We start from the raw sequence: 27,944 nt of genomic DNA, 5'->3' as shown, positions 1-27,944 counted from the left end.
ATCCCTTCCTGACAAGTTGGATAGTTTTCATGGCAAGTGTCCATGGTCCCTCTGAGTCCCACACACAGCCTCACTTCTCTTCCCCTCCCTCCAGTCCTCACAGTGGCCCATTATGCTAAATCACACTGATCCAAAAATGGGAGCTGAAGGAGACACTCTGAAATAGGCTAGAAAAACTCTACTGTGGTATGGCCCATAAGAGGACAGCTTTTTTAAGCATTTGTGTCTCTGCTAAATAATTTCTGAGGTTCCACATTTAAATTCCCTCTCCAAGAGCTGGAGTCTGCCCTATGAGGAGCTCACTAAAACTGAGGTAATGAAGGGTATGATCAGTTTTCTGAGGGTGCTGTGACCTAGAGGCAGGTCTGATTACATCATTTGTTTTGGGCTGAGTCTCAGGAGCTTTATAAAAAGCAGTCTTAAAAGGAAGGAGAGAGACAAGGGGAGAGAAGGGCAATAACTCATTAGCAGAAGCTCTGTGTGCATTCTGCTATTTGCTACATATCTACAAGGGAGTTTCTTCAGAGTGCAAGGAACCTGTGAACTGTTGGAATATTATAAGTCTTTCCTTGAGATGTCAGCCAAGAGCTTCAGTATAGTCACAGTCGCTACTGTGCTTATTTTCTTCCTAAAGATACAACTCTCAATGCAAGCGCCGTTGAATGGTAAAGTCTTTCAGCTTTCTATTTTATTGTCACTTGTAACTTAGGGCAGCTAATATATGCAGAAAACTGGCATCTTTTAGTCATTACTATTTCAATAGCATGCTCAAAGCTGTATATTGTTGCAGTCTGCAGTTCTTTGGAGTTAGTACCCTTATTTCAATTTCTCAGAATAGGCATTCTGATACATATAGGAAAAAGAAATTTGTGCTCTGATTTAATATGTGTTACAGACTTCGAGCATGGTCAGTATGCCTTGCTTTGTGATCTTTTTGTTTCTCATAGAATGAAGCAGAGACTGGCCCTTCTCAGAGTTAGTGGAAGCATCACACCTTTCCCTCTGCCCTGTTTATTTTTAAACCAGAGGAAAAGAATGCAATCCCTGTGAAGCAGCCCATATACTAGACCTCATTTTCTTATATTTAACAGGACCAGTTTCAGGAGGTCAGCCCTCACTCTCTTTTTAGGAGTTAGTGTTCATCTATTCAAGCTGATTATAATCAATTTTCATCCATTCTAGCTAATTATAATCCACCTAGTGTTATTACAGGATATGAGGGATAATCATTGTAAAGTGTTGTGTAAGAGGACTTACTCAGCACATATATTCGTGGGCTGAAAATCCTGAAGGCTCAAGCATAATCCAGAGCTGTCAGTTTCATAAACAGCTCTGCCAAGACAAGCATTTTACCAGGTTTTTCACATGAGCTACATAAGGTGCGGAATTCAAACTTTTAAGGTCACCTTCTTATTTTGGGCACATATCCTCTGAAAAATGGCTATATTCTGTAGCAGAATCTCCCACTTGAACGGCAGAGTTTCCTAGAGCTTGGTGCTTTCCAGGTGCTTTCTCTGACAACACAGAAGCTTTGGAAGTGAAAGGATGTGTCAAAAAGATATGTCTTACAGTATGTCCTGAAGGGAATGCTGGAGAATTTCTAAGAATTAGATGCTCAGTACCAAGAAATGGCAAGAGCTACAGCATCTGCCTGTCTCTGACGTCTACCCAAGTCAGAGACACAACTAACGTAGATTGTCGTAACTAAAACCATTCCCACTTTCCCAGCTCCCAACTGACATTGGAAACATATTTGTACCCTGGATATTGACCAGTGAAACACAGATACACTGGCTCTAGGACCCTCCTCTGCCATGGATGGACATGTATCTGTGTTACACAGAAGCACTCACCCCAACATGAACAAAGAGGCAGGAGAGTGCTCACAGGTACAGAGCTGTTGCTAGTTTCCTTCTAGATGTGAATCAGACACTCTCTTGATTCTCCTCCAATTTTGGGAGACTGTGTGACAGTCTGCCTTATTTCATTATCAAGCAGAATAAGGCTAATAACCTTGCTGATAGTCTGAGGATGGCAGCAAATCACTTTTGCAGCTCTACATGTTCATTCAGACAAAATCAAGAAGATTCTGCCATCTAGTCATCTATTCATCTCCTGATCTAAGTTAGATGAAATAAGTGTTAAATGAGCCTCAGCCCTACCTACACTAGTTGCTGTTATTGTGCTCATCAGTAAAGTCATAATGGTAGTGAATTGCAGATCATCAAAATGCTCACAGGCTAAGGAACATTTCACCTGGCAAAAGACTTTAAGCTTTCATTTATTTTTGTTTTGATTGGCACAAACACCCAAAATATTGAAAAACTTTGAAATTGACCATTTTAAGGTTGTTCTAGATGATAAAAATCATAGTTTTGACACTTTGTACACATTTTAATGGGCAGTAGGAGCATGAGCAGAAAGCAGCTATTGTAGTTAACCCAGTATTTCTTCAAACCCTACTCAGATGAGGATGTGGCAATTTCTGAAACCTGTTGACAATCAGTTGCTATCTTCATGCAAGTTTTCCCTACAGAAGGTGCTGACCAGAGGACACAAGCACCCCCAAAAAAACTCAGTAAGAGATAATCCCCTGCAGAGAGAAGGGGAGAGGAGAATGAAGTTTCTCATCTTGAAATCTAAGACAGTACACAAATTCTTCTATGCAAGGAACCTGGGGACTTCAGCCAGGATGATTACACAGACCTCGTTTTGAAAATTCCAGTGTAAAAGAACAAGGCATACTGGTCCTAACGAACTGGAAGCAGAGAGCTTAGTGTTCCCAGCATATATCAATACAAAAGAGCTAAGTGCAGCTGTTTTGCACATCCTTACAAATTAATCCCAAACATTTCACACAATATTCTTTGGAGAAGAGCTGTATCTGTGACCACGCTTCAGAGTACAAGAAATGCAGTCAAGAATCATGTACTGAGCAGACATGTGTATGTAAGAATAAATATTTGCATGCATGCATGCACGCACACTGAGTGTTTGCAAGACTTGTAACTCAGGACTGTTTTCTAAGCAGAAATAAAATTAAATTTGTGGAGAGTAAAGATTTGCATTAGCCTGATAACCAGAACTGTTCAGGTCTGTCAGGACAAGCACCTGGAATTACACAGCAAGCTGAATGACTGTAAGTAGGTTTCAGGACCAAAAAAAAAAAAAAAAATTAAAAAGAGTATTTAATAAGTCAAGACATTTCCAAAGACATGCAGAGACACTGTCTCAAGTTCAGTTCCTTAAGCAATGGATGAATATTGACCATTTTAACACTCACCCAACCCCCCCAGGATACCCTGAGTTATATGGGTTCGTGTATCATATTCCCTTTTTCCAAAGTCCATCTATTCCTATCTGTTTCAGTCGGCAAATCCCAGAGCCACTGTACAGAAATGACTGTCCATCATTTCTCAGTGTAGCAATGGCAATCCACTGATGTTTTTCAAATTCCTCAACTAGGCACAAGGTGGTTCATTATAGCTACACCCCATTTATATTCCTTAGTTTCCTAACCAGAAAAAAATCTGCGATGTACCTACGTAGAGAGTTTGTGGCTATTAAAAAAAACCCAACAAATCAAAACCTGACAAAAGTTTCGCTCCAGGATTTAAGTGACCACAAGAAAGCCACCTCTATGGGCAGGATCACAGGGATAATTATAATTTGGGTGAAAAGGGTTCATAATCTTTGAAAGAGTCTATGTTTTGTTCAACATCTGGGGCTAGAAAGACAGATAAAAGTACTGCAAAATTCAGTACATGGGTTTAAGTGGCAATTTGTTTCTTTACAGATCAAGATCAATTTCAGATATTCACAGTAATATTTCTTTTGTCTTTAAACAGGGTCAAAATGGTCTTATATTGGTAAGTATTAACTAACTTGTACATACTAAGTTGTGGCTTTGTTCTGTATTTTAAGGACAACATGCCAAATGTATTTTGGTGAGAACCTACTAGGTTCACTATCTTTACCCAGGTTTGGATCTGGCCTGTTGTCTTGAAATCTGTTATGCATCCATCAGCTTTCATACCTGGGTTTCTGGGTTTTAAATTGCCTTGCAGAATGACAGGAACTTCAGCAGACTAAGATTGGCCCTACAACTGCAGAGGTTCCCCAAAACCCTGTTTCCCCACCAGTCACAGACCAGCAGCACATTTCAGCCTAGTTCTGCGAAGAGCATATCTCTCCCCACCCACATGGGTCTTCAGTTTTAAGTAGAGTCAGAGTTCAGCAAGTCACCTGTATTGTGTTACTGGAGACTTAGCTCCCTGAAAATCCCAGCACTGACAAGGTAGAATAAATCATATTCAGGAGAGCAGTGTTATTTTGTATACTAATCCTCTAAGTCAGCTACTAACCCAGAAGGATCTGATGGCTGCTCAGGAAGAATAATTATCTAGAGATTTTCTTTTAATTGATCAAATCCTCTGGCCAGTTATTTCCTCATTCAGAGTAGTGTTTTATATGCCACGTGCCCACAGAGAAGTAGGCAGTACTGAGAATCTCAGCAAAAAATGCTTCATCTTAAGCCTTTGGTGCTGTTCCAAGACAACACAAAGAACCTCTGAGATTGAACTCGCTGCTAGTAACTACTCCCTTTGGCTGTGCTCCAGTTTACCTGACTTGCTTCACATAAGCAAAAGGAAAACTGTCAGCTGCATGTTTATAGGTATTAATGTAACTGCCAGTATGCACACATATACTTCACATCCTCATTAGGGAAAAAAAGCTTCGAACAGTTTGAATAACAAAAGCCTGCGTTTTCCACCTTGACAGCAGCCATCAGATGAACCTAACCCCGCTGGGTAGTAAGGAAAGCAAGACTTCTTTTACTACCATCAAAGTAGAAGTTTTACCTTCCTTCCCAGTGTGATGCTTGTTTAAGTTAGTTACTTCTCCCTTTCTGGGAATTTGGGTACCAGTGTTTATTTCAGAGTATGTTAATCTTAATGCCCAACTTCATCAGTTCCTATTAAGTACTTCCATATTGCAGTCTGATTTCTAGCATGTACAGGAGGATAGAGGAAAGGTTCACAAAACAGATTCTTATTTTTTTCCTTCAACTACTGATTTTCAAATATATCTAGAAAAACATAAAAAAGCAACTTCAAAAAAATTAAAGCGGCAACTGAACTTGTACAGAATAGTTCTTTTCATATACCTGGAAAAAAGCAGAGGTAGAACATTGGTATGCACAGAGAAAAACAGCGATTAGAGAGACTGCAGTCAGCCAGAAAAGAGCCTTTCCATACTCTCCTGCTGATCCTCGTTCCTTACAGCAGCCTACACCTTCCACCATTTACCTTTAACCCTGCAACACTTTGCAATGCCTCCCACTAAAATTAGGTCAACAGGACAGGAAAGGAAGTCAAGCCATTATCATCCCAGTGCAGACTGATGTCAAGATGAGGGTCAAGTACAAGATTAAGGGTGGAGGAGAAATCCGGGTGCTGATTGTCAATCAAAGTTCTCTTTGTTAAGTACAATAATATGTAAAACTGAATGTTGATACAGCTCAGGGCATGGTGGCAAAGCAAGATGACACTGCGGGTGATCAGGCCTTATCTCTTCAGTGCAAGCTTTCCAAAGAAATGAGCATTTGGCTTGGCTATAATGGAAACTACTGCTTGTCATGGTTTAACCCCAGCCAGCAACTAAGCACCATGCAGCTGCTCACTCACTTACCTCCCACCCAGTTGGATGGGGGAGAAAATGGGGAAAAGAAAGTAAAACTTGTGGGTTGAGATAAGAACAGTTTAACAGAACAGAGAAGAAGAAACTAATAATGATAACACTAATAAAATGACAACAGTAATAATAAAAGGATTGGAATATACAATGAAATTGCTCACCACCCGCTGACCAATGCCCAGTTAATCCCCAAGTGGCGATCCCCCCACCCCCACTGCTCCTAGTGTATATACTAGATGGGACATCACACGGTATGGAATACCCCGTTGGCCAGTTTGGGTCAGGTGCCCTGGCTGTGTCCTGTGCCAACTTCTTGTGCCCCTCCAGCCTTCTCGCTGGCTGGGCATGAGCAGTTGAAAAATCCTTGACTTGAGACTAAACATTACTTAGCAACAACTGAAAACATCAGTGTTATCAACATTCTTCTCATACCAAACTCAAAAACATAGCACTATACCAGCTACTAGGAAGACAATTAACTCTATCCCAGCCGAAACCAGGACACTGCTTCAGATACAATAAAGGCTAAACCTCTCCTCTATTTGCCTCTTCCTTAGCCAAACTGTAGCAATGCTATTTGTTCTTCCTGATTTCACTACTCTTGTATATAGCCCAAGAAAAAGTGCCTGGAAGAAACAGCACAGGCCAGTGAGCTGGGGCATGAGCCCTCAGCCACTTCTGACATAGGCTTGCTTTGTGTCCTCTGATGGGCTGCTTCACCTTCTGTAAAATGGACAAAGTAGATGAAGTGTATAATGAGAAAAGTGTTTTCAGTTAAATAACTAAAAGGATTGTTGCCCCATAGCTCAGGATAGCACATGCATGCAGCTTTTGGCAATGTTGCTGTGTGGCTGGAAGGTGCAGGCCTGAAATCCTCTGCCCCAGAAGTAAATTGGTAGAATTGGAGATCTGGGCTTCAATTCTTCAGATTCTGGCTTTCTGCTTCTGTAATGTAAGAGGGCTGGAATGAAATCAAAGAACCAGAATCACTCCTTGAGAGTGGACAAGCAGCTACAATGGAGGAAACTAGCTTTACAGCCAAGTTTAAATTAATAGAGCCAACAGAATTATTAATGTGCTTTAGCATGTGAGGGGACAACTTCACACTACAATGTAGACACAACAACTGTTGTAACAGACCTCAGGCTAATTGAACTTGCAAACTCCTTAGTTTTACTGTTGCCAAATACTCCAATGCAGTGAGGTGCTGAGAACTTGTGCTAAGACCCCTCCACTTCCCTTAGGAAATGCCAGCTTTAGTGAACGCACTAGAACATGCCCAAAATTTCTCATACAGCACTTGAATGGAGTAGCAGGGACAGCTACAGCCCTTGGCAATTCCTCTATCTCACAAGCTTCCCTCTGGACACATATGTGAATGACACACACATATTGGATATGTGTACACAGAATGGTATGACTGAGCTCCGCCTGTGCTCTGAGCGAAATGGAAACCATGGGGTCATGTTACTGTGGCAGGGAGCCTGGACTCTCAGCCTTCACTGCTAACTCAGCCCTGGGCTAACGGCAGCTATAAAGCTTCCAGCTGGCTGAAAACAGGGCAGAGTGCTCTGCCTGGCTGCAAAAATGCCACAGACATTCCCCATGTTACTGACCCAATGCATTTTACTACATTAGTTTGCTTCAGATCAAGAGAACTTCGACACCCTGTGAAAAGCTCAAGCAACATGAATATTAATTGGTCATCAGAGCAAAAGTCTGTTGGTAACAGCAGTGTCTTATAGGCCTGTTTTCTTCTTTTTTCAAGTCAGCCAATGTACACATGCTGGGAGCAGACACCATGGTTGTTCTTAAAGGAACATCTGTCCTGCATCACCCAGCAGCACTAAGCTGCAAGGCTGGCTGAAGGCTTAGGCACAGAAAGCTAAAAGCTGCCAAAGGAGATGATACAATGGACGCGTGCAGCCATGGTGCTGAGGGTATTTTGCTCAGCTCACTGTGCAGCTGGGCAGCAAGACTATCCAAAGAATTATTACTACTTTATTTACAGACATCTTTTATAAAATAGCCATGAGGGCACAGTCAGGTTTATGGTTATTTACAGCGTGGTAGGAGAACATGGTCCTGGAAACTCATGTACAAGAAGGCAGCCCACAAGCTGGATTTGAGCAACCTGAGTTTGCACTCCCTACAGCAGGGAGTGTTCTTGGCTGCACTGGGCGCAGTGGTAGCAGGAGGGGTCCTACTTCCACCTATACCAACAGCTCCGTACCTTAATTTGCTCGCTCCAACAGCGGAATAGTAGTGTTGGGTGCGCAGGACAGGCCCATGGCACAATTACTGCTCTGCTGACAGTCCTGATGGGATCCTCATAGCAGCAAACATCATCTGAAATGCCTGGGTTGTTCCCTTTGTCACAAATGTTGTCACAAAAGAAGGGTATTAACTACTAAGGTATTTTTGCAATATTTCTTATGTTAATACTTTTTGGGACTTGTAGCACAGGGCAATCTTAATACATCCACATGCCAGTCTTTATTCAGTAGTGATCAGACAGAGCCTTTGTAAACATAATGTGAGTTCCACTGAATTTATCTGAATGTGCTGGCACAGAAAAAGGAAAATCCGGTTCACAATCAATCATTCATTTTCAACAGAGCTAGCTGAGAAATGCCTTCCAGCTGTGTGGTTTATCTACCACAGAAATCTCAATTTCACATATGCAAACCCAAGCTGCAGTGAGCTCAGCTCTTTGAGACAGGAGTTTTGAGGCACTGAAATTAGGAAGACTACGTGACAAAAGGCAGAATTTCTAGAAAAACTGGTTTTGTACCAAAAAAGGCTTTTTGTTTGGTTTGCTTGGTTTTTTTTTTAATTGAGCAGGAATGATAAGCAAAAACTGCTGTAGCTTAGAGGTCTGTGAGTGGAGTTGCAGATTTATGTCAAGGAAAGGGTAACTGCTAATAAAGATCAAGGTACATAAAGACTGCAACAACTACATTTTATAGAAAAGACAAAAGTTTCCCTTCTGAACTGCTGATGTTGGTGTGGAAGTTCCCATACTCTGTTGCCAGCTCTTAAGGGCATTCAATTCATCCAAACATAGTACTGAAAAAGTGAGTGGTACTTCATGACATGGTTTCCACTGGCTGGGACTAGACTTCTATTTTATGCACCAATTAAAAATTATTTACTTAATTATTAAGTCTCCAAACCTACAATATGTAATATATTGACATCTTCTGGCAAACTCACTATCTTATCAGCACGTGGAAACCCCAAGCCTTTTAAAATTACTGAAGTCTTTTTACAATAAAGGTTTCTCAGCAATTTTTTCTGACACTGCTGTAGTCTTAGCTCCCCGGAAAGTGTTACATTTCAGTGTCATTGACTTGCACATCAAGTTTCAACCTCAAGAAACTATCATTTCCTGGTATATCCTGATATATATTTTTCTGGGAAATGTTCTTGAATATGTATATCCCATAGTGTGGAATTTATGCTCCTCTGGATGGATTTGTTATTTGCCAAAAACTATGTAGACGACAGTATACAGTCTTCTATAATGTCAGCATAACATGTATTAGCTTTTAAAATGAATTTCAATTTCAGTAACTTTAAGATAGTACCATGAAGATCTAAGAGGAGAGAAATTAATGTGATTGGCAGCGAACTGGAGTCAAAGATTTATGTTACAGCAACATCAAGGCCTATTTATACTGGAAAGCACTGACTGAGTCTGAGTATCCACACTGCAAACAATACCATGTGCTAACCTATGTCTTGAATAATCTTGAAGAGCTTTAACAAGGAAGTAAGGCTCTCTTTGAGCACCAGAACTGAACTTGCCAATTCTGTCACATGCACTATGTTTAAATCACATTCACCTCCACTGTCCATATCCTTGGAAACTGTCTTTCACGTTAAAAAGTGAGTCTCTAATAATATTCTCCTGATTGTTAATTTTCCTTCAGAAAAGATCTGAACTTACTTTGCAACTGATGACCCAATCTAACATTAGATTCTGGCATTCACGATTCATGGAAAATGTTAACACACTGGAGAGACTTCAAAGAAGCCACAAGGAACATTATAGGTTTGGAAAAGCAGCCTTCTAACCAAAGACTCAAGGAACTCAATCTATTTAGTTTAAGAGAATTGAGAAACTATGTCCTCTATTTATAAATACTTTAATGAGGGACAGAAGTATGCTAACAGGAGGCTCTTCAATTTCTAAGCAAAGGATTAAAAGCAATCACTATCTAAACGAAGTCAAAGCTAGACAAACTCACAGTGAAAAGCAAGCTACCAAGGAGAGTAATTATCCATTGGGCACTAATGAAGTATCTTTTACCTGCAATGCTTAAAGGCAGAGTAGATTTTTTTTCCCTTCTGAAAGATACGGCCTCATTGAAGTAGAAATTAATCGAGAGAGGTCCAATGGCTCGTGTTATACAGATCAGGCTGGGTGATCCCAAAAGACCTTCCTGCCTTAGAAAGAATTATGATGAATCTTCAGAGTAAAGAAGAAACACAAGTTGCAAGTACCTCTTTTGGTATTTAAATCCAAATGGTCTCAGCTTACAGCTTGTAAACAGCTGCTAGCTATTAATCTGTAATTAAAACAAAGGCACAATTAAAAATCTCTTGATATTATCTATTCTTTGTAGATCCTACCTAGGGCAAAAGACTGTGATGAAGAAAAGTTTCACCAGAGTTTGAGCAAGTTATTGCAGGTCAAATTGTCATAACACCTTCCATTTTTGCAAGTTAGCTTTTCACTGTCCATTATGCAACATGAGTAGATAGAGCCAGACAGTTTGTATGGTAAGGGAATTTTATAAGGGTCTGGCTTTCTATGTACTGAAAAGTATGGAAACTTTCTTCTGTCAACATGAAGTCACTTCTTTCAGCAATTCTCTTCAGAAGGCTGGAATAGCTGCATTACTGTGCATATGCCTGTTACTTCCATAGGGAAAAGTAACTCATGTCAGTAAATAATCCAAATACTGTCACAGATCCAAACTCTACTCGTCACACTTGTGCACTCTGAAGAGAGACAATACCATCATGAGAGGGTCAGAGGCACTGTGGCTGGCTGTGGTGCTGCTGCCTACAGGCCTAACCTGGTGAGCTACCAGGCCTGCAGTTCCCCAAGAGTGTAACATCAACAGTAGTTGAGATTGTAAAACAATAGAGGGGTGGTAGAGTGTCTCTATGTGAGATTTTTATTGGCATTTGGCCCTTTTCTAGCTAATGGCACACTGGAAAGATGAAATTAAGTTTAAAAAAAAAAAGTCTTAAAAATTCAGAAAAGGCTCCTTTTCCAAATTTTGCGTGAAGGCTGAAACAGGGGAGTTTTTATATTAATTGCATAGTTAAGGCTTGACAAATGTGTCTCTTTGTTAATTTACACAGGTCCTGATGGAGAGAAGGCCTGGCCAAAGAAATACCCATTTTGTGGAGGAGTATTCCAGTCGCCAATAGATTTCCACAAAGATATTCTCCAGTATGATTCTAATCTCTTGCCTTTAGAATTCATAGGCTATAATGTGCCCTCCACTGACCAGTTTACATTAACCAATAATGGTCATTCAGGTAAGGAAGCTCAATGACAGCAAGGGATTGTGAAGGAAAGAGTTGCTGGAGCTCGTCATTTTTTATTTCATGGGTGAACTACTTTGATTATCAAATGAAATTAAACTTTTATGATGAAGCTTTCACATCAGCATACCTACATCTAGAGAACAGGCTAGGGAAACTTGGGAATGTACTAAAGTACAAACGGATTCACAGTAAGCCAAATTGACTATGGTTTTTAAATAAACTGTAGGCATGTCAGAATTAATTCCTGAGCTTTTCTTATTACTTTGGTTGGAGTGCTCCGAAACAGAAACAGACTTTGTGATTATGTTAAAAAAAGATGAACTGATAAAATATGGGTGCAATGGGTCTCTGACATTCCAGTCTAATCAAAGCACAGCTGAATTATGGGGGGAAGGGGAGAGGGAAAAACAAAAATCTAGTAGCACCATTCTGTTCCTTTAACTTGAGATAGAAACCCTCTTTAGTGTAAGACAGTACAGATAGATAAAAAGACAGAAAAATAATTAGAAAGAGCATTCAAACATGCCCTCCATTGTAGTACTAAACCAAAGGTCAATACAGTGGGTAAACGCAGAGAAGATGCAGTCTCATAAAGGTCTACTATATTGACACAATATACAATACCAGCAATATAGTATCACCATTTTTTGTTCCTTCCTGAAACATTTGAAGACATAGAAATAAGAACAGTTATAAGGCCTTCCTTCTTTGTATCCTCCTCTGTTGCAGAAGCATCAAAAGAACCTGTGTTATAAAATACTCTCTGCCTCTGGTCTTCTCTGGCATGCTTGGTTAAAAGATGCCCGACATGCAAACATCTCTTTTTTTTTCTCTTTTTTTTCTCTCACTCTTTCAGTGGGGTAAACCTGCTCTTTAGAACATCATAAGCCCACTCTTCAGGCATGGTTCCTGGTTTTCCTCTTGATCAATTTCTTCATCAAAACCAGGTTGCTTTAGACTAGGAGTGGCTGGAACACCCTTTCCTTGTGAACCTTCTTTTCCTAAGAGCCTTTCTTGGTCCTGAGTGAAAGATTGTACTCTCACAGTTGAATGTATTAGGCTGATGTAAGTGACAGGCAGAGAAGGAAACATTGTCATTGTGGACTTCAATGCTGCCAGAGAGCAGGTGGAGACAAAAGAACAACACCGAGAGCTTGTCCCTCACATAATAGTTGCACAGGTAAAAGCAAATTCCTCGTAGAGCCTACATCACTAACATTGTCAGATCTTGCCCCTAAAACAAGAAGTTCAACGACTTCCTAATGAAAGCCAAGACAAAAATAGATTCCCCCCCCCTCAGTAAAAATGGGAATTCACTTATAAGGTCAGTGTCCTCCTAGAAAGCAGGGGACATGCGACCCACTCTAGAAACGTCACTCAGATACAAACCTTAATTGCTCTGAGTAATGAAAAATTAACCTCTGTTAGAGTGATCATTACACCATCTGCTGCTGTCTTCTCTTATAGCTAGAGAGGAAATCAGTAGGATGCTTAATATTGTGGTATCAGTCATTCCTACATATAATTAATAGTACTTCAGCAGCCAGCTAATCCAGACACAATTACCTACTTCAGCTAGACTGAAAGCAGTAGAGCTCAAAAAAAGCTTTTTAGCACTAGCATAAAAACACATAGGCTTGCAGCTGTTCCTTCATTAAGGTTTCGAGCCTTGTTTCCCCTGCAAAACATGTCTGGAACACTCCAGAAACAAGTTGTATTCACACTGGAAAATAATAAAGATAAATTGCAAAGAAATTGATCTGTTCCTTACATAAATCGTTGCTTTATGAAGTACCAAACTTCTCAAGTGAACAAGTCAGTTTCTGCTGAGTTGAGAATTACTACTGTAATTTCTACACACAAAAAAATAACCCAGCCTGTCTTCCACACTGGAGAGCATAAGTGAGCAGAAGGGAGTGTAATGCATATAAAGGTCTCCCTCCAGAATGTCAAGAGAGGAAATGCTAGTTCTTAAGGCCTGTGATTATCTTGCTGCTTGACATCAATGATCTGGGTTTCAGGGGGAGCGGGGAGAGGGGGAAGCTTATTTGGTTTTGCCATATGCTCCTAAAAGAAGATTAAGAGGCAGAGGAGTTCAATATAACAAGAGTTTAAAAATACCATGAGAAATATTAAGTTATTAAGCCATTTTCAACCACTATAAGGGGATTGACAGAAGGCACACAAGCCTAAGTTTTGCTTCAACACATTCAGTAACTGACTCTTCAATAGGACTGAGATAATTTTGCATTCTTCAGGGAGAAGAAAGATTTCCATTAGCAACAATTCTCACATTTAATTCCTTCAGTTTAAGAAAATAGAAAAAGGGTATATTCTGAATTCTCCTGAATTACCTAGAAAGGGTTAAAGACAACTAAAGTGTTTATCTCCTACCACAGACTGAGATGGATTTAAGTTAAGAATCTGCTTTGTTCACGCTCCATACATAATATACTTAGACACAGTACTTTTATTTGCCCTGTGCTTGAAAGCCGTGGTATCATTTGCTCCCCTCTGGTTTTGGTCTGCTTACAGTGAAAATGTATCTGTCGCCTACTATGTGCATCAGAAACCTCCCTTTTGAATACACTGCATCTCAACTTCACCTACACTGGGGAAACAGAAACAAGTCAGAAGGCTCAGAGCACACAGTCAGTGGGAAGCATTTTGCAGCAGAGGTAAGAGAAGTTCAGATCAGGGAAAGAAACAAAGGAGGCTGGGCAGGTCTCGCTGTTTCAAAGCGAGATCTTTATCTTGGGTATATGACTGTACAAGGCTGCAAGGTTCTAATCCAAGTTCTCATGGTCTGGGTATATACTAAAAAAATGCATTGTGCACTGCAAAAAGGATGGACTCTGATGTACTTTCATGAATACGCCACAAGTCAGGGAGTTAGAATTTAGGTTCTAAACTCAGGGCTGGCAGTGGGTCACTTGAGTAATTTCAAGCAAATTGCTAGATATTTGACATCTTTGTTCTTCTCTGTAAACCAGGTATATCTCTTAGTTGCACAACATTGCTTCTCTGTCTACTTTTACTCACCTTCTACCCAGTGAAGAACTATTTGTTATCTTTTCTAATCCTAAATTATGGATTTGGGAATAGATTTTGAAAAGCAGTACCAATTGGATATTTACCCCAAAATGAATAAAAGAGAAATCAGTCAGAATAATTTGCTTGCATAACAGCACTTGAGGAATCCATTTCTTCTCTAGTTACATTTAACACCTGGTTTTGCATTTTAAACATTGGAGAGCCCCAATAGTGCTAAGGTGTTACTTTTTCAGAAAAATTTACTAGTACCACAGTCAAGATGCCTTGAAACTGAAGTTATCCTCTTCCCCCCATCATTGCGGGGTGTTGGGGTGGGGAACAGAGCATAACTTGGCTACAGCAGGAGTGGTAGTTTCAGGACCTTTTGCTTTTCTCTGAAAAGATCTTAACCACTACATCCAGAAATCACTGAAGGATCCCATTGTATTGTCTTAGCCTGAGGTGGCTACACTGGTCCTCTTTAGCTGTGAAACAGAAATGTGAGCATGCCCCAGAGGTTACCATAACATTGTATCTCCTTCTTTGTAGCTGCATGTTGTACATTATAACTCTGAGAAATATCCAGATATAACAGCAGCAATGGACAAAGTGGATGGACTGGCAGTTTTGGCTGTTCTTCTTGAGGTAGGATGCAGGACCTTTTGTTTGTTTGTTTTGTTTAGAATATGCTTTCAATCATTAAGTCATCACAGACCTTTAACATATAAAACTACCTAGATTGTTTAACAGTGCTGTGGCTGAATTAAGGCTCTTCCTTTTCTCTTTCACAAAAAAGGGCAAGATTCCAGCAGCACATACATAAACAGAAACAAATTTTAAGAGAAGAGGAATTCTAAGTATTTCCTCATGGTTTTCAGTAAGTTAACTTCAGCTATGTTAAATTCATTTTTGCATTCATTTACAAACTAAGGATCGGCAGAGTTTATCAAACAATAGATAACAGTGAATTTCAAGCTCACTTACTCAAAACTGCCCATTGTAGCATGAAGCAGTTTTAACACAGCAGAGAGGCATAGGCAGACACAACCCTGGCTTTGGTGACTATATGTAATTACAATTTGACTACAGTCTTCAGGTTGCAAACTTCCCAGATTCTTTGAATCACAGATTACAGTAAACAAGTAAATTCAGTGCCCTTTTTAAGATGACAGGACAGCTTTCCAGTTTTCCTCTCTAAAGCCCCACATACAAGCAATTAAAGATAATAATGATCTGAAAGAAAAATTTTTAGAAGCTTGTACATATATAATTCTCCTTTTTCTTGAGGATTAAAACTCCTCAGTAAGAAAGATAACTATAAAGATGATTTTTAAAAGTGAGGATTTCCTGCCGCATAAAAAAATCTGAAAACACCCAGGTTTTCGCATTTCCATCAAAAAAGTGAAAATGTTCTAGTTAGCAGAAAAAGCTCTAATTCTCATTAATATTATCCAAGCTCACTTCCTAGCAGCTCTAAGACTTTGACAATAATTTTCTGTTAAATTTCAGTTCATTTGGAAGTTGCAGCTGTGAAAAGTGTCAGAGTATTGTATATTATGCTAGGGAATAATACTGGGATTCTGGTTATTTCTAAGCAATGGTGTTTAAAAATCAAATAGGGGAACAATGGAGATTAGGTCTTTCAAAAACTTTCAGACAGCTGGTGGCTATTACAGTTGATCTAAGGACACCAGTTTACTATGTCTGGTTGTCAGAGGAGTTGCTAATCACCAGCTCTAAAGTATTCATAAAAAAGGCATTGATTATGAGACTGAAAAGCTACTGGTAGCAGTTGAAAATCATGGTCTTGTTTGATAGTTGAGTTATAGCCCTTGCCAGATAGTTGAGTTATAGCCCTTGCCAGTGTCCCTGTGGTACCCAATAGTGTCATTCTTTATCTTCCTGGACTGTGAGGAGCAGCAGACTAAGAAATGTTTGTGGGTGGAAAAATGCATCTTCGACTAGAAACCAGTAGATGACCTGAGAACCCTGTCAGTTGAGACCTTATGCCTGCAATGTTCTCAAAAGAAATAGTTTCTCTTCATCTGCACAGCATGCTGAACAGGCAAGGGGAACAGGGTCCTTCAAGTGCTCACAAGAGGTCTACGCTGCAGTTGTTAGATAGTATTATGACAAAGCAGCCCTAATAGCTCTGGAAGCGAGTAAGAGTGTTATTGAGGTTCTGAGGATAGTGTTAATGTTTTGAGGAAAAAGAGTATTTATGCCATTCTAGTATATGAATATCTGGACAGCAGAGACACTTGCCTTATGGCAGAGGCCATCAAATACTGCTGTCTGCTGTGTGCAGAAGCAAAGACTCATTCAGACTGCGGTGATTTGCACAGCTGTTAAAAGTCTGCTCATTACAGATTGGACCCTTCAACCCATCCTACGAAAAGATCTTCAGGCACTTCCGGAATGTGAAATACAAAGGTGAGTGGCTATAAACCTGCATTGGATTGCAAATGGCTAAGAGTATCAGATGTCACCCTGAGAGGGATCAAACCAGCTGAAGAAACAGTCCAGAAATCCCAGACAAATCTGTCACAAACTGTGAAAGACTTATAAATGCAGTGCATTTCTATGAAGAGTGTATGGCTAGCATGTACCATGTGTTTCTGACTGGGCCTTATTTCTTGCACATGGTGTTTTTTGGTTAATATGGCCACAGTTTATGTTATAGAATTCTGATGTGGTATCTAAAACAAGATTCCTACACAGGAAACCTAGAAAGCTGTATTCCTTATTAAATTGGGATCATCTCTGTTAAAATGTATTTTTCTTTTCCTAGTGATATGACCAAAAATATCCTACTTACTGAAAAGCAAATTCACTTCATTGATACACTACCTGTGTAGTAATGACGCAGCATTTAACATGAATCCCCTATTTTAGATCAGATGGTCCAAGTCCCTGGTTTCAATATTCAAGAACTGCTTCCTGACAGACTGGATGAGTATTATCGCTATGAAGGATCCCTGACAACTCCTCCTTGCTACCCTAGCGTTCTCTGGACAGTTTTCCGACACCCCGTTAAAATTTCACAAGAGCAGGCAAGTTTAAATACAGCACATGTTTTCCTGATTGCTGTCTGCTAAAGAACAGTATATGCATATTCTCATTTCCTGGATTTCTCTTACGTTCCTGTAAAACCGAAAGATGACCACTGCTAAAATCCCTTAATTGGGAAGAAGAGCACAGAACTGACATAAAACAATATCCTGTTCTGCTTCTAGTTAGCATGTTTTCAGTTGACCAGAATCAATAAAGGACCAACAACTGCGTAGCAATTGGTATAGTATCAGCTTGAAAAATCACAGTCAAGTGAGATTACCTTCTGTTTTCACTATGTACTTACTTCCTGCTTTGAGTCTTTCCATGAGTCACTTCCAGAGCATTTTTGTTCAGGCTTCATGGCTGAACCCTATTCACTAAGTATTTTAGTGCTACTTTGATCCTGACTGACTTAGGTATGACAGGTTGGGTAGATGTTGTTTCTAAAAAGCATGTGATGTGTTACTTGTCAATCTTGAATGCCCTGGCTTTTCTCCAGCTTATGTTTTTTGTGCTCACCTGATTAATTTTTTTTGTTCTTAGGTGGCCACTTACATAGACTATAAATTCCCAATCACTATGTTCTGATTCACCTAATTGTAAACACAGGGGAAAAAGTTATTATCAAAAATCTCTGATCAAATTACTGCATGCTCTTTGTTATTGAAGTCCATTCTTAACTTTGTCCACTCTGCCAGATCATGTCTTTACCAAAGTAGAGAGGTCTTCCATAAAGTAGTTTTTAGTACTGCTTAGGAGTTAGACTGTGCTACGGAGAACATGCTGCAAAGGGCCACCATGTTTCCTCCCATCCATTTTTCCTGGTGGATAATTACCAAGTAGGATTAATCTTATCAGGATGTAAACAAAATATAGGTATGAGTTTGGAGGTGTCACACTGTTTACACATTATTCTGTATTTGGACTCACAGGTCACGCAAGACTTCAATATTACTTAATGTATCCTCTTCCCTTTGACTACCCCTTTGATTCCAAACACACACTCTCAGTAATCATACACTGGCAATGCTTCTTCCGTATTCTGGGAGCTGAACAGGGTGCTTCCCTTTATAGTTACTGGCACTGGAAACAGCCATGTACTGCACAGAGAGTGATGACCCAGAACCCCTGGAAATGGTTGACAACTTCCGAAACGTTCAGGAATTTCATGAAAGACTGGTTTTTATCTCCTTCCGTGAAGGTAAGTTGTATGAATGCCTCTATGCAAAGACATAGTGCACAGTGATTTGTGTAAACTTGAAATACTGAAGTGGCAGTCCTGTTGCACTGTACCACTACAAAAATCTAGCAATCTTATTTTCCCGCAGTTCACTTTGTTCCCTTTTCTTCTCTTACTGCATTGTTGCATGGGCAACTGTACGAGAATAAGGTATTCAGAGAGTATATAGGAAGGGGTTTTTCTCCACAATGGGTATCAGGCAAGCCCTGCAACCCTTCTGACCAAAGAAAAGGAGATAAAAGAAGGAAGGCATGTTTGGCCTTGTCATGCTTAGCAGAAATACTTGCTGTCACTCCAAACACTAAACAGTTCTCTACAGCTGAGCTGTTTCAGTCAGCATAAAGTGCTTGAGCTGGCCTTGTCTCACCAGCGACATTTGCTGGTTCTCAGCAATATCAGGATTGTTTTTATGCAGACCACACATCTAAAGGGAATCACAGCTTTGCCTTTCAGGGAGTCTGGTTTTGGGAAATTACATAGAATCCTTGAGGAATTAAAAATCAAAAAACAAAAATAATTCATAACACTGGATTGTATGATCCAGTGTTACAAGTGAAAAAAAAATTTGCCATCTTATGAGGAAGAACGGATTTAAAAGCTTAATTATACAGTGTTACACAATGACAGTGCATAGGTTTGGGGCGCGAGTTGTGCACAAAAACCTGCAGCTGTGGTGAGAAGCTTAGCTGTGCCCCACAATAAGGCATTCGAGTATACTGTTTGTGCAAAATGTATTGTTCCAATTTCTGTGTTGTCTTGCGAACAAATACCCTTAAGCAGTTGTGAAGCTGGCACATACACTGAAGGCAGATGAATCTAGGCAAGCCTCTACAATATTTGAAACTGGGAGTAAAAGATTTTTAAAAGAAAAAACAGACTTCACAAAAAAGACTGGCCAAGCAGTGAACTTTCAAATTAATAAAACGTGTTAGCACATCATTTCAACTTTGCCTGCTAGTTTCTTCACTGTTTAGATGAAAGAACGGAAAACACAGGAATTGTCTATATTGGGAAATTTTGCACAATAGCCACTGCAGGGAACAGTTCTCCCTGCAGGCATACTGCAGTAGCTGTTCTTGCCGTTCCCCTCAGCAGACAACCCCTTTCATCATAATATAACTTTTCTAATATAAAGCTATAAAGGAGAAAAGTGAAAATTAGAGATCAGCCAAAACAAATCCCAGCCAAAACATTTCTCTGAAATCAGAGAAGATTTAGATTTGCCACCAAAAGTTGGCTGGTCTCTTTGTCAGATTAGCTGCATCAAAACTCCCAACCAGAGCACTGTGGAGCATCAGCAGCATGTGGCCCTTATTTGAAGCAAATCTCCCATCTTTGAGATAAAACCCAGAGACAATTTCAGAAGTCATTCTGTGGCTGGGGACCATCTCAGTTCTCATGGAAACATTTTTAAATCTTTCTAAAGCTTCCCATAAGAGGAACACAATTCTACCACGAAGGTTCTTTTGAGTGCCTTCTCTGGAATTATTGCACATAACTTAGTAATTATTTAAATAAGCATGTTGATGCTACTGTCCTTGCTACTTAAGCACATTTCTCTCATTGAGTTCTAATGATTTAGTTATTCATTTCTCTGTATTTTTACTGGAGTAAAAAATATTTAACAGCTCTGAGCTGACTGACTATATGGCTTGAACCACAAGCCATGACTTCCCATTCTCCAGCTCTGCATTAAATCTCTGCATTTCATAATCTCCAAAGCTTCAGCAACAAAGGCTACATCTCCTTAACTGCAGCATCTCCTGACTTTTGTTTTATTAACCATTCTATCTGCAGTTAACATAGTGGATCCTTAGGAGAAGGCTTATGGACCAGGTATATGAAGAAGGGCAGACTACAGTGCTAAAGGCAATACACAGTTTTCAGTGCAGTTCAGGGATCCAAAATACCCCAGGTTCTCATTTCTGTACACTCAGCAGAAAACTACTGACTAGAAAACCAATTATTTTAACTTGCAGCACAGAAGGAGGGGCAGCAATTTAAGAAGAGATGGGATACTTCCCAATTTTGAGGTGCAGAGAAACAGCATAACATATCCTTTTATTTAAAGTATGATTAAGGAGCTGAAGATGTTACACCTGATAGGTTAAGTCATCACTATATGACTTTGTACTTTTTACTGAGCATCTTGAAAGGTGCTCAGGTTCTCAAGGACCCTCCTGTGTGTACACAGCTTCCAGTTTGTAAATAAAGGCCTAGAACAGTGACTTTCCCCCAAAATAGCTGAGTAGCTTTCATCTCCCACCCTCATTCTGGAAGCTAGAAATGCATTCATTCCAGATACCTCAAAAAAAGGTCCCCAAGCCTGTTGAGACTACAGTGCAAAGCTCTGTAAGCATCCACACTAGTTCTTTGCAGTCAAGCAGCTGAAGCATTTTTCTGCTTTCGCTGTCATTTCTCCATTTGTCTCCTTGTTTCTTTGCTGCCAAATGTATCTTACCGTCTTTCCCATTACTAGCACCAGATAGCTAAATATTTAAGTCTAAACTAGCTTAGTTTAGTTATACTCTTCTTTTATTTAGCACTACCATTTTTGCTTTTGAATTACTGCTGAAAGAAGTTACTCTGATAAATTGTCTTTTTTCTCATTTTAATTTGTTTATAGTTTGAAGCCCAGTTTCAAGGTCTGACTAAAACAAAATACTGAGTATTGTTGGCTACCAAAATTTTGCGTCAGTCTGCATCAGCTCACGTGTTAACAAAACATAAGATTTTTCCCTTTCTTAAGGATCATTAATACCTTTGTGCTATGCATGATGGAGAGTCTCCTCAATTTCTGTTCATGTGTAGTTCTCTGCACTAGGCAATAACCTAAATCTTACTGCTTCAGTCAAGAATAAGTAACAGAACAACCTCCCTATCAATTTATCAGCTAAGAAAACTGATTTGTTCATATTATATTGGTAACAAGTGGAAACCTTGTTTCTTGACTGTAATATGACCTGCGTTAGACAAAAGTTATTTCTGTGACTATATACAACTCACATAGGGCATACACAAGTCACGCTTGGGATTTTGCTGGTTCTGTTCCTTGATTTCTCATTGTATACTATATAAAGCCATAGTCATAATATTCTATTCTATGTTCAAGCCTCTTATCAAGTCCCTATGCTGCCACTTGCAGAGTATAACAGTTACAGAAAAATGCCTCAATTTAATCTCATTTTAAAATAAGAACTACATTAGGAATTCTTCTGTTGCTAGATTCTAACCAAAATATATAAGAAAATTACAGGTTTACCAAATCATCAACAGTCCTTAATAGCCCCATGATTAATATACAAACTGGTATTAGTTGCACAAACAATATTTTGAGTAAATGAAAAGATTGCTAAATAGTGAAAAAGGGAAAGAACTAGAGTATGCCAATCCTTTTTCTGCTTTTATGGATTGGCCAGCTAGAAATATCCCTCTCCCCCATGGCATTCTCATATGACCAGGAAGAGGGTTAAAACTTTCTTCCCAAACCTCCAATCTCAAACACCAGCTGCCAGCTAGAGAACTAGTTAGGTCCAGAATGGCTATTTTAGTAATCCCCTTCAAATCTCTGCTCAAGTCAGATTATGTACAATGATTTTAAACAGCAGAATCAGGATTTGCAATATGGCTGCCAAGTTTTTGAGACTGTAAGGCTTCCTCTGCAGGGTCTTTCTTAAATCCATGCACAGACAATCTACTATAGCAATGCCACTGCAGAAACACTTACTGAAGTAACGGAAGTTCTGGAGTAAGCAGGTACCTTATGTTTAAGACCAGTTCACCATGGAATCCTAGAGATCCAACTTTTATGTTTTCTACTCTCTCAATTCATCAGAAGTGAGAAATGCAGTTTTCCATCTGTTTCTTAAGCTGACCTTTCAGCACCTGACTACCTTCTCTGTGTAAATCACACTCAATACTTAAAAGTAAAAGGTAGAGACTTACAATCTGTGATCCCAGTGACTGAAAATCAGATACTATGCTTTTCATCCAGGAATCTCTAAACACTTCACAGAAATAGTGTAAGCATTATTATTTCCATCTATGAGGGAAAATTTGACCCAGATGTGACTTTCTCAAAATTGTTGCTGTGAACCAGTGCCAAACCCAGGAATAACATTTGGCTCCCATGCAGAGGTGACACCAGCTATAAAAGCATTTTCAATGTATCTTTAAACTTGGCATGACTCAACCAGGGTTGAATTGTATGGGTTATTGCCCATCCTGCTGTTCTCACCCAAGAACTGGTCTCTATGGCTATGAAAGGCATTGCTCAGCACTACTTTAATAGAAACCCCATTCAGTCTAAGTATATTTAATTACAAAAGCTCATTGACTCTATCAGTGAACCACAGAAAAATGTTCTACCCATTTCAAAAAAGGTATTCATCACCCCTGTAATCTCACATTCCACCTACTATGGTCACAAAGGCTCCCTCACAGGTGCAGTCCCTCACCTTAAGGGGAAGGAAAAAAAAAAGGGTTCCTGTCAAAGTGCAATTAAAGTGCACCTGGTTGCTGGCTGCAAGTGCCGAGCCTGATGCAGCCAGCTGTACCACAGATGCTTACTAAGAAGGGAAGGAGAAACCATACACAGAACCATGGCTTGGGTCAGGCAACCACAGAAATTTGTGAAAGAAATCCTGTTGTGCACACTCTAGGCCACTACTAAAGCAGGTTTTCAGAGCAACTTTTCTGCCTTTTCAGTATCAAGACTGAGGGCTGCTATCTTCACCTGAGCACAGACACCACGAGATGGGGCCATTGAGCTGTGTTTTGTATCAAAAATGCAACGGACCAAACCGTTCGGTCCTCCGCCTTTTGATGCCAGTAATTAAAATCTAAATTCATGCTCACTATTAACAAGGACTACATTTCAAAATGTCTCTAATCTTAAAGGATTATTCAGAAAAACTCAAACATGTTTATAATGTGTTTTGCCTGTCAGCAATCTATTCTAATAAAATCAGCTTCACGTACTTGCAGCTGAAATTTATTATGATGTTCAAACCTTCCACTGCCCACAAGTTAAATGGGAACTGGTGTCTAGTTCTGATTATAGCACCATGCTGAAATACTATCTAACTAAATTTGCAAGAAGGTCTTCTCATCAAACAGAAATGCCCCCTACCCTTCCTCTTCAAACTACAAGCTCTCTTTCTACAATTATCTATTTGGTGTTATATTTTGTTGCCCATTTGATGCACCTTTACTATAACAAAACTCCCCTTTTTTAAAATACAGGTTTTTTCAACTCCACAGATTGCAAGCTTCTTCTATTCAGTTGGACTCAAAATTAATAAAGCATCTAGTGGGTTAAATGGGATACGGTTAAACTCCGGGTTTTACATTTCTGTTTTCTCAATAGCTTATTTAATAAGAGAAAATATTTAGATGGAATACTTGATACCTGTCAGCTTCCCTCTGGGACGGTTCTGATGTTCCTTAGAGAGGAACAGTCATTTGATAAAATATTAAAAAAATGTGTACATGAATTATGAAAATGCAGTTAAGAAAAGTGTGCTCACCTTCAGGGTCTTTGGGAAGGCCAAAATGAATAAAAATACTTTAATTGCCAAAAATATAGGAAGGTCATTATCAGAGACGGCATTATAATGATAATGCTCAACATCTCAATGCAAACATGAGATCACTCAGTTCTTCACACTAATATCCTGAATTCATTCTTACCTTCATAGATGCCTTTAAGCAATGTTCTCAAGAGCAAAGCATATCACTCTTCAGCTGTCCACATTAAACAGTGTTCCTCTGCCTTGAAAAAACAAAAGGCATCAAATTTAACATCCTTAGTTGCCTGGGTTTAGTTGTTCAGTTTTGCTTATGCCCTCTCATAGATTATAGCATTGAAACCCAAAGAGTTTCTGATCTGCTATGCCTGTGCCTGCATGTTGGCTTTGTGACTTCAGCAGGTGTCTAAATTCACAGCACTGTGAACTGTGGATCCATTTGTGGGATTAGGACCTTCCAGTATACATCTATGCAAAGTTATCCATTCCATAATTGCAAAGTGGTTGTAGGAAGGTTGCAGATGCAGAATGCAAATGTTATGACAGATTAGAGGCTAACATTCTCCTCTCAAGTAAATGAAATTAACTGTTTCATGCGCTTTCCCTCTTTTCTTAGGTTTTGTTGCTTCTGTTGTGATAGCCTGCATTCTAGGAGTTCTCATCATTCTTGCAGTAGCCTTCTGGCTACTGAAGAGGAAAAGGTAAGATGTCCAGCTGTTTGTCACATCACAGGAAAAGAAGTCAAACCAAATTTTTCTTCTGACACAAAGAAGTGCTTGTGTGTCCAAAACCTTGCACATTTTCAATAGTGGTAATGTTTGATCTTTTATACAATACAATCTCTTCCTACAAGCTTTGATTTGTTTTTATCACTGTAGATGTTATTTCTCCTGTATCATATACTCCAAAGTAATTCTATTTTATTGCCAGCAAAATATACCTATATGACTAAAAGGCCTCTACTTGCTATGACCTTTGAGCCACAGTGGCCACCATTCTGCCACTGTAGGAATGGTTGGGTATTGTGAAAAGCAACTATATAGGGTTGTTTTTCCACAAAATAATAATTACTGGAATAGTGCTCATGTAAACCCTTAAAAGATACAAGGAAAGGAAATAGGGAATTGTATGTGAGTACCAGGGAGAACACAAAACTACTTTCTACTCTGGGTATTGACTGCTCCCACTAGCAGTTAGGAAATGAGACTCCCTTTCCAGGCTAAGCAGGACAAGCAGGCTGGGTTGATAATAGACTTACCCAGTTTTTCTGTTTCTGAATTGCCATTTGTTCTTTTTCTTGTTCTTTTTGCTAGCATTGCTGCTCCTAATTGCTTTTTTAATCCTTTCATTTTTTCCTAGAACAGTAAGTGAAACAAGAGGGGAATGAAGTTTTAGAAAAAACTTCTCCCAAAGGTCACCTCATTTAAGGGGAAGAAATCTGTACTGACAAGAGATCGTTTAGCCAGACTATTTGCCACCAAAGCCAAATTCTGGAAAAAAGACTAAGATTACAAACTTTCCTACAGCCTGATCCCTTTGCAGTCAGCATTGACTCTGCCACACAGAATGCATTCTCCTGAAATATTTGTAACAATAAGCTACTGTGACATTTGCACTGGTACAGAGAAAAATAATCTCATGCATGCATAATTGACCATTTTAAGTAACCAATGGTGCTTTTCCTTCATCAGAATTACAATTGTTTAACACATTTCTTTTATTTTAGCTGCAAAAAGGGAGGTGAAGACAACAGAGGAGTCATCTACAAACCAGGCACGTACAAGGAGGAAGAAGACATCTCCAAACTTTGATGCCCCTGCTCTATCACAAAAGCCCCTATTCATTCACAGCACTGATTTATTTTGCATTGGTGGAACATGTCTCTTGTTCTTGGCTAAAGATAAGCCTCAAGAGTGTTCTAAAAATGTACCAGCCAAAAGTTTTCTGTAGCCCTTGTTCTCTTGTTTTCCAGGGAGATAGGATCAGTGAATACTCCTGAGCTAAATTCCTCACCACATTCTTTCCATGTTTGCTGCTTACTGAGTCTGGGTCTTTTAATTGATTTTACAGTTAATCCTAAACTCCCATTTTATGGTTTGTTTAGCACAGATTTTCCCACAGGTATTCAAGTCTGAAGACACTCATCAATCTACAAGGACTCTTCCCTGCTAAATCAAGGTATTGGTTTTAGCATCATGAATATAAACAAGATAAAGGGCAATGTGTATTTGAGATAAGAATTTGAACTAGGTTGTTCAGCAGATACAGTTTTTAAAATCACAGCATACGATGCTAGTACATTCACCAGTGGCTTTGTAACAGAAATATTAGAGGAAAAGACAAGTGTAAACGCAATGAGAGCCACATGGATTGTTAATGGGGTTCTCTGGAATCCCCAGGAACTGAGTGCTGAAAAACCACTACTGCTAGAGGAATGGCTCACTTTCCAGTTATTACACAGCCTCACAAATCTGTTACGGACATCAGCCTCTGTCTGTCATTAGAATTAGAGAAGGACCTTGTCTTATTATCCTGCTCTTATTTATAGTGTGTGCATGAATGCTGTGGAGATAATGCAGTTGCTGCTGCTTTTAAGCAGACTTGTCATTTAATCATGAAATCTTGATTGATTTTGCAGTGTATATTACAACCGCAATTATACAGTAGACAGTTTCACTGATTTAGTTCTCTGAATTTAGTAAGTTAATTATTAGAAAGTAATCAAAATTACCTTTTCAAATCTCATAAGCTAGATACTCTTCAGTCTCATTATGCATTTTTGAAAGTGAGAAGCATAAACCTAACTCTGTTTCCACTGAAGACAATGTGAAATGTCATTGACTTCAGGAAGAACAGTGTTTAGCCAGCCTAGCCCCAGATGTATACAGAATTCCTCTTGAATTTGCCATCTAAAGCAAGGGTCTGAAATGTTTGTACTTCAGTACACAGGCAGGAAGTCATTGAGCACAGGCTTATACCTAAAATAACTTCAGGTCTGAAAGCTGCTAAACACTACTGGGGAAATTCCAGTCTGAACTTTACACTTAGGTCCATTTTATATTCAGTACCACCACCACCACATTTGTGATTTTAAATAAATAAATTATTACTGTATGTGTTTTCTCCTTTAAAGATGGCAGATGCATACTTATGTTTTAGATTCTACCCCTCCCACCCCCAAGAAAACTGTTTGATGTCAAAAGCAAGCTTTTGAGTGAAAGGAGAAATAACTTATTAATACTTACTGTACATGAAATTTAGGAGCATAATCTTACAACTAAGTACATTGCATTTGCTAGCATTTTTATCTCGCATAAACAAGCACATAAAGATCATCTTGTTGAAATGTTTGGAATTACTTAAAAGGCAGCATTTGTGTGCTATGGGGAACATTACTTACTCTTTGAATATAGGTGTTTAAAGACAAGAATAGATAATAAATTTTTATGATGTTTCTTTGGTTTCTCTTATTTCTTCTAAAAAAGTAACATTTTAATTAGTATTTTAATCTTCAGCTCAGCTGATTAGAAACATTGATCAATCACTTTCTTTTGCATGCAACATCCTTGGCATCTGTGAAAAGAAGCATAAAAACCTCAGCCAAATACTATATGCTTACTGCGAGGAAAAGTCTCACATAACCAGCAAAGAAAAAATTATACATTAGACAAAAAAAGTCTCTTTCAGAACTATTTCTTAAGCAAAAGAACAAACTGAAGAGGGATTCACACAAATATCCCTGCTACTACCACTTGTAATACTCTCTAGCTGCATGGAGTCCTCCTATGAAATCCATGCTGCCTTTGAAAACGCAAGCACGTGGC

The 27,944-nt window shown here is 39.3% G+C and overlaps 1 protein-coding gene across 1 annotated transcript; it reads left to right on the top strand.

Moving 5' to 3' along the window:
* The first annotated feature begins 434 nt into the window (after positions 1–434).
* Positions 435–26,408, top strand: CA12 (carbonic anhydrase 12). Its single transcript, XM_075045539.1, has 10 exons — positions 435–665; positions 3,849–3,869; positions 11,077–11,256; positions 13,801–13,943; positions 14,848–14,943; positions 16,668–16,731; positions 17,194–17,351; positions 18,427–18,553; positions 24,737–24,821; positions 25,847–26,408. The coding sequence occupies exons 1-10, from the start codon at positions 575–577 to the stop codon at positions 25,929–25,931; spliced, it is 1,050 nt and encodes a 349-aa protein (XP_074901640.1). The 5' UTR covers positions 435–574; the 3' UTR covers positions 25,932–26,408.
* The last annotated feature ends 1,536 nt before the right edge of the window (positions 26,409–27,944 follow it).

The sequence above is a fragment of the Buteo buteo genome, chromosome 13 (assembly GCF_964188355.1).
Source record: "Buteo buteo chromosome 13, bButBut1.hap1.1, whole genome shotgun sequence".
Lineage (NCBI taxonomy): Eukaryota > Metazoa > Chordata > Aves > Accipitriformes > Accipitridae > Buteo > Buteo buteo.
This window is presented reverse-complemented; position numbering and strand designations above follow the sequence as displayed.